The 12,825-nt window shown below is 41.9% G+C and overlaps 1 protein-coding gene across 1 annotated transcript; it reads left to right on the top strand.

Annotated features, from left to right (window-relative positions):
• The first annotated feature begins 982 nt into the window (after positions 1–982).
• Positions 983–11,453, top strand: LOC131241989 (serine/arginine-rich splicing factor SC35-like). The gene is made up of 3 exons (XM_058240344.1): positions 983–1,481; positions 1,977–2,322; positions 11,162–11,453. The coding sequence occupies exons 1-3, from the start codon at positions 983–985 to the stop codon at positions 11,451–11,453; spliced, it is 1,137 nt and encodes a 378-aa protein (XP_058096327.1).
• Positions 11,454–12,825: the final 1,372 nt, after the last annotated feature.

Here is a 12,825-nt window from a genome sequence, read left to right as displayed (position 1 = left end):
GTTGGTCACAGCATGTTCTAGTAGAGGAACCTAGTTCAATTGATGATGGTTCCTCAATTCTTATTTTTGTCTTATTTTTGGTCCCTTAGTTATTGGACCTTATCATAAAAGCTACCTTCTCCTATGGTCCATCTGCTTTGTATTTTTTTCTAGTCAGAGGAAGAAAAGGAGATCCTTCTACTAGAAATTGCAGATCTTACCGCGGATTTCACTGGAGCAGAGCTGCAAAATATATTTTAGTTACTTCCTAATGAATTGTTTCTATTTTCTCATCAGGAGATTTTTTTTTTTAACCATCTTGCAACTGATTGGCAGGAATGAACCTGGAATTTTAACTGCCAGGAAGGATTTAGACCACATTGGACGAGAAGAACTATTGGAAGCCTTGAAGAGGGTAGGTGTTTTGTTTTGTTTCTTTCCCACTTACATGGATAATTATAGTGTCTCACTAATTCAACTATGTACACATGTTCTCAATCTACCCACTTGCAACAAAAGGGTATGTTTGAAACCCGTCAGGAAGATGGTACTGAAATTCCAGAGGAGTTAAAGCTGAGGTTGGCATACAGGGAAGCAGCTGTGGCTGTTCTTGCATGCTACAATCCAAATCCTCACCGTCAAGAAGATAGTATGCATTGAACCCCCTTTCATTGCACTATGTTTTCAATAGTTAAATCACTGAAAATGGATATGCTTTTGTGTCATTTTCCATATACTGATTTTTCTCTTCTTTTTGTTTGCCACCAGTGTTATGCATGTGTTCATGTGCGCTTATAGGACGTTTTCATTCTCACGCCCTAAAATTGAAGTAACAAACAAAAGAACTGCGTGCAGTGGAACTGCAGCTCAAACAGACAAACAGACCATCCGTAAGCCTGTTAGCTAACCAACTTCTAGGAATAAGTGCCCGATCAAGTGTATTGATTTGGATCCTCATCCAGAAGTGCGAAAATCCTAACCTAGAACGGGAAGGAAATCTGTGATGAGACGGGCAGGGGAGGAACGCGGTTCCCTCCCTAAACAGAGTTCGTCCGGTGCCCATGCCGCACCGGGTTTCATGGTTTTTATAGGTAATCTCCCCTTTGATTGCTCTAGGGTTGATATTAATAGGATCTTTGGGAGATATGGCAAAGTGCAAAGCATCTCCATACCAACATTCCCTGGAACCGTTAAACCCAGGGGATTTGTGTTTGTCTCCTTCCTCTATGAAGACAAAGCTAGGGTAGCCATTGGAGTCTTGAATGGGAAGCGTATTGATGGGAGGGTGGTTACTGTCCAAGCTACGATCTCCAAGTCAAGAAGACAGCAGAACCCCAACCTCCAACCGGTTCACTTCAACACCTACCAAAACCCAAATGCATACAGCTCTGTGCTGAAAAGCACCCCTCCCTCCAGACCCCCACAACAGCCTCATAAAGATAGTGAACTAGATACGGTGATCACAGATGAAGCTACGGTAGCGTTCCGGAGACGGAACTTGGGTAATGCACTAGTCGGATTCGCCACAGACCCATCTACCCCAATCATTCAACTAATCAGGGTCTTTAGAAATTCCAGATTTGCATCTTTGACGGTCGACGTACGAGGTTATCTCCCAACTCCTTTCTCTTGCAGTTTAAATCTTCGGAGGAGCTAGTAGATTTCTCATCCAATGCAGACCTGCTCTCGTCAATGGGGTTTGAGAGAGTTGTTGCCTGGAATCCAACCTCTGTGACGGGCTACAGTGGGACCTGGGTCAGATTATATGGAATACCAACCCATGCCTGATTTGAAGCTACAATCATCGACATCGCCCAACACTTCGGGAAGGTCATTCAAGTGGACTCTGCGGCTAGACTCGGCATCTTCCAAGTGTTTGCAAGGGTAAAACTCAGATTGAGGCCAGGAAGAGATATCTTTAAAGTGGTTAATTTGAAAGCAGGAAAGGAAGAATACCCTATTTTTGCCAGGCTAAAAGTTCCAGGATGTGATTTCAGATCCACCTACCCATCCCAATTACCCATCCCAACCCCCTCCCAAGGATCCACCCCTTAATAAACTCAACACCAAAAATTGGGTTCTAACAGCCTTCCACCAAAACAGGGGAGAAAATCCTGACCACCCTTCAACTGTTCGACTTAATGCCCCGCAGACAGTTCCAGGTCCTACCCTGTCAGCTAATCCAGAATCAGGATCCTCTCAAGGATCAGTGATCCCAACCACGGCTGATCCCCTGGCGATTGCATGGCCTTCAAGAAATACGGAGATCATCAGACAGCCGGACCCGCCCCTACATCATACCCATGTTCAGTTATCTGAGGAGACTTGTAGTCTGCAACGTGAGTTCTGCTCCCATCAAGGCCATAACCCATTGCAGCCTACAACAATTCATGTAGCAGAGCTGTTGAGGGTCAAATATTGCATATCAGACCCAATTATTGCCTGGATTTACAAGCATGATACCGTTCAATGGCCCGATTTAATCGTGTTTGTGATGCAGAGTGTATTTACGAGCATGGACTGAAAAAGGGTGCTTAAACCATAGATTTAACGCTCTGATGACACCAAAGGCAAGGGACGGACTCCAGGGGACCAAGATCGATGGAATTACACGCCAGAGATCTGAGAAAATCGGGAAACTGAAGCTCAAGTGGCCTGAAAATCATTCAGAATACAAAATCACGGGGTTCCCACCATCTATTCAGCTCGAAATTTTATACATGGCCTGAGGACCATAAATTAACCGTACATGTAAAATTCAACCATTGGATCATTGTAGAAGTGGCCCAATGGACTGATCAGCCCATAAAATCTCGTTTTGGGGCCCACCTGATATCTGGAACTGCCTCAAATTAGAATTCAACACCTTAAATGGGGCAACAAAATGAATGGATGGATTGGATTTCTGAGAAACATCACAGGGGGCCCTGTCTGTGCACATGTGCGTACACAGTGCACACTTATTTGCTGTGCACCGAACCGACTGACTTGGTTAAAGTCGGTGTTGACCGACTCTTCACGCGAAAATAGAAATTTCCATTTTTTGTAAAACAGTGGCCGAGAAACGAACGCTCGGTTGCTGTTGTGGGGCCCATACATTGTCCCAATGGACAATCCAAACCGTCCATTAGATTTCCAAGGCCTATGTTACTAAGTCCTAGGTGACAATATTTGATGAAACAAAGAGGATGGGATTATAACCATTCAAACACAAAACGAACGGTGGCTTTAAAGATTACGTGGGCCGCATCAAAGTATAGCCAAAAATACTCTTTCCTGACTGGTTTTTCGAGGGGAGTTCAATGAATGGCTTGGATTTGTCAAAATAACACTAACGTGGGCCCCACCAACATCACAACGGAAGCTTACGCGTCCCTATTTAGCATCCAGCGAGAGTCCATTTTGCGGAAGTTTGTGGACCCCACCCATGGCCTGTCTGACCAATCTGATCCGTTCATCATGTAGACGACCTCGAATACTACAAAACCTTGCTGAAATTTTACACCCATGCTTGCACATGTGCGCGATACAGAGGCCATAAACAGGCAGTCCTACGACGCTCAAAACGATTTTTGGTGTGATTTCTTCTCTGGGCTGCGTCAATGGACGTTCAAAACCATTCATTTTTTACTGAAATTTTGTCCTGAATCCAATGGACGGTGTGGATTTTCTCAAAAATACCTCTGTGGGGCCCACCGATCACGACAGCGAAGAGGTGCGAAGCTTTCACACATCCGCAAAAATCTGGATTTTCAGGCGATTGTGGCCCACCATCTTTCATCATATGGTAAATCTGAACCGTCCATCATGTAGAGCACTCAAAAACGTCCTAAGGGACGGTGTTTCTTTGAGAATTGAGCGAGGAAAGTGGTAAGTTTTGAGACACTGAAACTTGGCTGCGAAAAGTTACACTTTATTTCCTGCTGCGACTCTGCCACCGACTCCAGCCTTCCAACAGCTATAAAAGGAGGTTGTAAACATGAGAGAGAGGGAGGAGATGATCTGGGGCCGCCGTGAAGGCCAGAGACGTGGAGAGAGAGAGAAGTGGAGCGGCCTGGACGTGGAGCTATTTTCCTTCCATTGGTTCTTCTGTTTTTCTTTTATTTTCCTTTTTATGAGATTTTAGCATGTCTATGATAGGCTAAACCTCTTAGCTAGGGCTAAAAGGTGAAGTTTGTAGTGTGATGGGAGGGATTTTATGACTTTGATTTATATTATTTGAACTACTTTGATTATAGTTTGATTAATGAGAATGTTTTTAGTTTTTAATGGTCTGTTGTGACTGAAATTACAATAGGTCTGCAATAGCTTTGAGCATATTCCTTTCCTTTTATGTGCATGACGTCAGGAAGCCCTGTTGTTCACCATTGTCTCATGGGCATGGTCGGATTACGGTACCCTTCCTAACCTTCATATATTGTTGATTGGTTGGTAATTAGTTTAATTCTGTTGTTTACTTTGTCTCCTGGGCATGGTTTGGTGATAGAATCCATTCTAATTCATACACCTTTCATCTCTTGAAAACTATATCAAAGGAGGTTCAGTCTTGATTTCCATGGTTACACTTTCAACTGGATAAAGATGGACTCTAAGTCTAGTTGAGTTTCTGATGCAGGCATAAGATCTCTCTGATCTCTACAAGTGGATCCTCTAAATTCCTAGTTTCCTATCTCTGATTTCTTTTAAGTTTTAGATTAATCTCTCACCATTATTCATCACTTTATATTCGATTTAGATTTCATCTTAGGCTAGTTCTATTTCTACCTAGTTTCAGGTAACGTACAAGTATCAGTCCCTTGGGATTCGACCTCGGTCTCACCGAGTTTATTACTACATCACAACCCTGCACTTGGGGAGTGAACAAGTTTTTGGCGCCGTTGCAGGGGACTGACGGTTACGTTTTCTGGAATTAATTAGTTTTAGAATTAGGTTAAGATTAGGATTTTACTAACTTTAGGTTAAAGTTTTTTTATTTTATTTTTAGAAATTAACATGTTTTTCTGTCTTGTAGGATCCTGACATAAACTTCTAATTTAGTAATCCCTTTCTAAATTTTCTACTTTTTCTATTTTTAGAATTAGGGTTTTATTTTTTAGAAATTTTCTAATTCTAGGCTTTCTTTTTTAGAAATTTTCTATTTTCTAATTTCAGATTTAGATTCTTCCTTTAAGTAACTTTCTATTTTCTAGTTTTAGAAAAAAAATTTCCCTTTTTAGAAACTTTCTATTTTTATTTTTAGAAACTTTCTAATTCTAGGATTTTTTTTTTATTTTTTATTTTCTGTTTTTAGAAACTAATTTCTTTTATTTCCTTTTGCAGGATTTTAACATAGGAACTCCAATCTGGTAACTTCTTTCTAACCTCTCCTCTACTTACTTTTTATATTGCTGTAGGATTTTTCCTTTAGGATTAGACTCAGAGTTAGGGTTCTACCATGGAAGCGTGGGTACGTGCATACGTTGAGATGGATAGGAGATATTGGGGAATGCCTGAGGGTTGTAGAATTCAACATATACCTCAAGATTTCTCTCCATCGAGAACCGATATTGAGAACCGACTAGAATGTTATGTTCCATCGGTTAATAGGGTCGTATATGATCGTAATTATGGGAATGAGGATTATTACCAACCATCATATTCTCTCATGTATGATCAGTATAACTATAACTAGTGGAAACATCAAAATTGGAAAAATGAACCAACAACATATTATAATGAGTATTCTCTTGGATACGCTACCTTTGAGACCCAACCAGAAACAATCCAAGAGGATTCATTTCAGCGTAACATGGCATGTCTTGTAGAAATTAGAAAATCATTAGAGGCGCTTAATTCGCGCCTTAATAAGGCAGAGGAGGCTCATTCATTCCAACCATAATTCATTCCAAAAATACAATGCGAGGAAAGTGATCCTAACTCGCTTTTGAAGAACTCTGGAATTACAAATGAGTTGGAGTCCATTAATGAACATATGGTTCAATTTCCCGATGAATCGATCTCGATGACGGTTCCAAGGAATGGTCAAGAGATGTGGATATCTTTCAAATACAATGATGATGACACACCTTCCTTACATGACACACAGGATCTCAGTGATGAGGTGGAGGTTAGTTTATTCGAACCTCAACCGAATTTAGGAATAGAATGTGAGGAAAGCGATCCCATCCCAAGTGTGCACTGCACGAAATTAGACGATGATATGTATTGTGATGATGATCATGAATGTTCAGCCGAAATTCCCCTAGAATCAATCTCAAGTATGGTCCAGATCAGTGATCAAGAAGTATACGAAGTAATCAGTCAAAAGAACCTACTCCACTCACCTGACATGTCTGATCTAAAAGTGGATGAGCTCATTACAACCGACCCTTCTGTCTCTTGTGAAATATATTTGGACCACTCCCCTAAATTGAATGATGATATGATTGGAGAGATGGACGAGTTACTCAATATGACTCTAAAATTTGAAACCACCCAGTTGAGGCTACCATCTGAACTATTGAATGTTAACGATTCAATGCCTCCTCTGAGTAGTATCAATGAACAGAGCCCGCACATCAATGCTTCGTATACTGACCCTCAATCTGTCTGTGCAGGGCTAGAGCAAGAGAGCACACCTCCGTTTACCTTTAAAGACGAAGGATTCCTTGGGCAGATCATTACGAGCTCTAATGTAAAACATAAGTCACGCTCAACTGAATTTTCCAACTCTTTGGATGATTTCTTGATACATTTTACAGATTCAAATGATCTCATGATAAGAGACATAGTGAATGCCTTACAAGACAACATCTCGGTAGTCATCATTGATCGAGAGAACCCTTACTCTGAAGCCCCTTCTTCCACAGATCCTGAATGTTTACCATTAAGGGAGGAGGAGCTGAAAATTGAACCGAAGTCTGCTACTTCGGAATGTGTTGAGACTACACCACTTCCTGAAAATTTTTCTCAATTTGATCTACCTGTAGTCTCTGATTCATCATGGGATACTAACTTTGCAACTTTTTCTGACACAGGTGAATTATATATACTTTGGATACCTCAAGCGAATCAACAGCAAAATTTTAATGAGGTACATAAGTTTCTCTGAAAAGTCAAGCTCCAGGGCATCCAAGCCTATTGCAAAAAGGGCTTTTGGATGATCCCGTTGAGAAACTTACTGAGAAACTTATCACGATACTGGCCGAAAGAGGAACCTTGCGACATGATCGAGTGGTTTTTTTCTGCTTTCATAGGACTAGGGTAGTTTGGTTTATGCTGTTTTAGGATAGACGGCTTTATGCTGTTAGGTTAGTTTGCTTGATACGTTGTTTTAGGATCGTTTGCTTTTGTTGGTTTCTCTCTTGTGCTAACCTGCTCTGATATCTTTGGGAAGTCTCTCGATTCGTTATCCAAGTACTATCTTCCCATCACTTCTCATTTACTTTCGTTGTTTCATGTGCATTGCATGCTCATATCGTTTACATTGAGGACAATGTAGATTTTAGGTTAGGGGTGGGAGATTAGGTTACCTAATCAGTATTTTCTTAGTTTTGAGTAAAAATTGTGAAAATTTTTAAATTTTTTTGGATTTCTTTTGAATTCAAGGTGATTTTGACGGGCATCTTTGACTTAGAATCTTAAGCTACATGATGTTGGTCATTTATGACTCTTGGATTCAATTATCTAGTAGATTTCACATTTAAGTCTGAATTGTTAATTCATGATTAGAAGTTTTAAACATGAATTGAGTCACGATTTCACATGTCGCATCTCGCTTACACAGTAAGGTTTCAGTTCAATATCGAAGGATTGACTTGGTAATCATTAAACATGAAAGGAACCAGCCTGGAAAATTTGTCTGTCATGATCAATTGAAGAAAAAGAAAATACCTAGCGAAAAAAAAAACAGATGCCTTTGGAAATGGTTGGGCAAATAATCTTTACCATAGGTTTTCTCCCTATAGGTGTAGATTTAATTCCCCATGGACATATATGAAAAGGGTTGGGTGTACAGTCTTCACCATAGGTTTACTCCCTATAGGTAAGTACTTGATTCCCTTCCTTGGTGCTCCTTTTAATAGAAAAATTAAAGGCTAAAAGAAAGAAAAAGAATGATCTATGAGGCATGTTTTAGTTTAGGTTTTGGGTGTCCTGAATGCTCTTGTGGTTACCAATGATATCATGAAATAATGAATTGAATCTTAGTGTTGATAAGTCGAGACTAGACTATATACTCAGGGATCCTAATGTTTAGAATTTTTTTCTAATTGATGGATTACTACTTTAAGTTGACTGTGAAATTACTGTGGGCTTGAGTTCAGGAGAAAACAATGTCCAACATTCATGAATCTTGGATTTCTTGTATCTGAATCGCTTTTCAAAATATCACTCGAGTACATAGAAATTATCCTGTATTTTTTAACTTATCTTTCGCATACTTTGCTTGGGACTAGCAAAATGCTGGTTGGGGGTTGTGTTGATTGTCAAATATTGCATATCAGGCCCAATTATTGCCTGGATTTACAAGCATGATACCGTTCAATGGCCCGATTTAATAGTGTTTGTGATGCAGAGTGTATTTACGAGCATGGACTGAAAAAAGGTGCTTAAACCATGGATTTAATGCTCTGAAGACACCAAAGGCAAGGGATAGACTCCAGGGGACTAAGATCGATGGAATTACACGTCAGAGATCCGAGAAAATCGGGAAACTGAAGCTCAAGTGGCCCGAAAATCATTCAGAATGCAAGATCATGGGGTTCCCACCATCCATTCAGCTCGAAATTTTATACATGGCCTGAGGACCATAAATTAACTGTACATGTAAAATTTCAACCATTGAATCATTGTAGAAGTGGCCCAATGGACGGATCAGCCCATAAAATCTCGTTTTGGGGCCCACCTGATATCTGGAACTGCCTCAACTTTGGATTTAACACCTTAAATGGGGCAATAAAATGAATGGATGGATTGGATTTCTGAGAAACATCACAGGGGGCCCTGTAAGTGCACGTGTGCGTACACAGTGTACACTTATTTGCTGTGCATCGGACCGACTGACTTGGTTAAAGTCGGTGTTGACCGACTCTTCATGCGAAAATAGAAATTTCCATTTTTTGTAAAACAGCGGCCAAGAAACGGACGCTTGGTTGCTGTTGTGGGGCCCATACATTGTCCCAATGGACAATCCAAACCGTCCATTAGATTTCCAAGGCCTATTTTACCAAGTCCTAGGTGACAATATTTGATGAAACAAAGAGGATGGGATTATAACCATTCAAAAACAAAACGGACGGTGGCTTTAAAGATTACGTGGGCCGCATCAAAGTATAGCCAAAAATACTCTTTCCTAACTGGTTTTTTGAGGGGAGTTCAATAAGCGGCTTGGATTTGTCAAAATAAGACCAAAGTGGGCCCCACTAACGTCACAACGGAAGCTTCCACGTCCCTATTTCGTATCTGGCGAGAGTCCATTTTGCGGAAGGGCCCCACCCATGGCCTATCCGACCAATCTGATCCGTTTATCATGTAGACGGCCTCGAATACTACAAAATCTTGTTGAAATTTTACACTCATGCGTACACATGTGCGTGATACAGAGGCCACAAACAGGCGGTCCTACAACGTTCAAAACAATTTTTGGCGTGATTTCTTCTATGGGCCGCGTCAATAGACGTTCAAAACCATCCATTTTTAATTGAAATTTCATCCTGAATCCAATGGACGGTGTGGATTTTCCTGAAAATACCTCTGTGGGGCCTACCGATCACGACAGCGAAGAGGTGCAAAAACTTTCGCACATCTGCAAAAATCCAGAGTTTCAAGCGGTTGTGGCCCACCATCTTTCATCATATGGTAAATCTGACCGTCCATCATGTAAAGCACTCAAAACCGTCCTAAGGGACGATGTTTTTTTGAAAATTGAGCGAGAAAAGTGGTAAGTTTTGAGACACTGAAACTTGGCTGCGAAAAGTTGCACTCCGTTTCCTACTGTGACTCTGCCACCAACTCCAGCCTTTCAGCAGCTATAAAAGGAGGTTGTAAACATGAGAGAGAGGGAGGAGATTATCTGGGGCAGCCGTGAAGGCCAAAGACGTGGAGAGAGAGAGAAGTGGAGCGGCCTGGACGTGGAGCTATCTTCCTTCCATTGGTTCTTCCCTTTTTCTTTTATTTTCCTTTTTATGAGATTTTAGCATATCTATGACAGGCTAAACCTCTTAGCTAGGGCTAAGAGGTGAAGCTTGTAGTGTGATGAGAGGGATTTTATGACTTTGATTTATATTATTTGAACTACTTTGATTATAGTTTGATTAATGAGAATGTTTTTAGTTTTTAATGGTCTATTGTGACTGAAATTACAATAGGTCTGCGATAGCTTTGAGCATGTTCCTTTCCTTTTATGTACATGATGTCAGGAAGCCCTGTTGTTCACCATCGTCTCATGGGCATGGTCGGATGACGGTACCCTTCCTAACCTTCATACATTGTTGATTGGTTGGTAATTAGTTTAATTCTGTTGTTTACTTTGTCTCCTGGGCATGGTTTGGTGATAGAATCCATTCTAATTCATACACCTTTCATCTCTTGGAAACTATATCAAAGGAGGTTCAGTCTTGATTTCCATGGTTACACCTTCAACTGGATGAAGATGGACTCTAAGTCCAGTTAAGTTTCTGATGCAGGCATAAGATCTCTCTGATCTCTACAAGTGGATCCTCTGAATCCCTAGTTTCCTATCTCTGATTTCTCTTAAGTTTTAGATTAATCTCTCACTATTATTCATCACTTTATATTCGATTTAGATTTCATCTTAGGCTAGTTCTATTTCTACCTAGTTTTAGGTAACATACAAGTATCAGTCCCTTAGGATTCGACCTCGGTCTCACCGAGTTTATTACTACATCACAACCCTGCACTTAGGGAGTGAACAAGAGCCCGCCAACCAGCCTACTCCAACCACAGCCGCAGAGCCCTACAACCAAAGTTCCTCTCAAATGCAAATCAGACAGTCTGCTCGGCAGAGTACCCCTGCTAAGCTCCGCATCAACCTGCTTGCTAATTGTCACCAACTCGCTCGCCTCCCCTTCCACAACTCAAATAGTCCAACACCCTCCCATTAGACAACTCGTCCGAAGCAAGCAGATGTTGAGTCCACAGACCACTCACCCCATTCTAAAACTCATGTCATCGCTTGTCACAGGTTTGCCTCCCCTCCCCTAACGGGTGCGGTCCCTCTTGACACTGGCCAAATTCATATTGACCTTTCCCCGTACTTCAACAACAGCTCCTACCTCAATCCCCACCAACCATCTGAAAACACCCCTCCAAATGTAACAGATGACCAGTCAGACCATAATTCCGGAACAGACAGCCTCCTGAGTGACCAAGAGGAGTCAGTTGATCACCCAGATTCTGAGGCGGGTAGGGAATTGGAAGAAGAAACTGCAGATTTCTCAGATGAAAGGCCTTTGAACAGCTACCTAAAATCCTGACGAGGAAAGAAGAGAAGCAAGTACAATAGGGCCATCATCTCCAGAAGCATCTCTAATGGATGAAGTCCTCCTCTGGAATGTGAGGGGAATAGGCAATTTCCCCCTCAGTCAGGCACATGAAACATCTAATCTCCACCCATCATCCTGCAATGCTCATCCTCTTAAAGCCTATGTTACCAGACTCCAGGCGGGTTCCCACAGGCCTCAAGCTCAGATTTCATTGCTCCTTATCCAATGCTACGTCAGGGGGTAAAATTTGGATTTTCCACCATGCTACAATCTTGGTTGAATCCCCTTCGTCCTCAGAGCAATGTATCTCCTTCAGAGTCCGAGTGCCCCATTTAGTGTAGCCTTTGCTATTCACTTGTCTCTACGCTAAATGCTCGTATTTACGAAGGAGAAATTTATAGGCTGAACTGGTCAATCAATCTAGGGTTAGCTCGGATCCGTGGGTGCTCTGTGGGGACTTTAACACGGTCACGGCGTAATTTGAGAGGATTGGTGGGAACTTATTGGTTGGTCCCAGCTCTTCCGACTTTATAGAGGCTATCAATCAAGCAAACCTGATCGATGTAGGCTTCTCGGGAAGCGCTTTCACTTGGTGTAACAACAGGTCAGGTTCAAGCAAAAAATGGGCCAGGCTCGACTGTGCACTCTGCTCCCACTCCTGGCTGCAAACCTTCCCTTCTTTTTGCGTTCAACATCTTTCCAGACTCCACTCGGACCACTCCCCCCTCCTCCTATTAAACCTGTTAGCCTCCCAATCTTCCCCAAAGCTGTTTCGATTCCAGAGAATGTGGACACAGCACGACAGCTTCCAGCAGGTGGTAGCTGAAGCTTGGCAAGCCGAGACCTTCATCAACCCGATGGTTCACCTCCTTGTCAAGATGAGCAACACCAAGTCTGCATTGAAAAAGTGGAACAAGGATTCCTTTGGCAACATCTTTAAGCAGATCAGAACGTCTGCAGAACAATTGGATAAGCTTGAAAAATCGGCCATCTCCTCGCCCACTCCACTCATCTTGTCAAGCCTTAACAAGGAAAAAGCTAATTTGTCCCGTCTTGAGCTCCTCGAGGAGTTGTTTTGGAAGCAAAAATCCAGAAACAGATGGTTAAAAGAGGGGGATAGAAACTCCAAATTCTTCCACGCCTCCACTACTGACCGACTTAGAAGAGCCCATATCAGGCAGATTGTGCTTCAGGATGCCTCAACGATCTCAGATCAGTCCCAGATGAAATTAGCTGCTACTGACTACTTCAAGACCCTGTTCACAGCTGATCCAGTATCGCCGGTAGGGGAATTCATCAACATCATCCCTCCCCTGGTCTCCCAAGAGGACAATGCTTCCCTCATGGCTCTGGTTTCTTTGGA

This window comes from Magnolia sinica, chromosome 4, assembly GCF_029962835.1.
Source record: "Magnolia sinica isolate HGM2019 chromosome 4, MsV1, whole genome shotgun sequence".
Lineage (NCBI taxonomy): Eukaryota > Viridiplantae > Streptophyta > Magnoliopsida > Magnoliales > Magnoliaceae > Magnolia > Magnolia sinica.
This window is presented reverse-complemented; position numbering and strand designations above follow the sequence as displayed.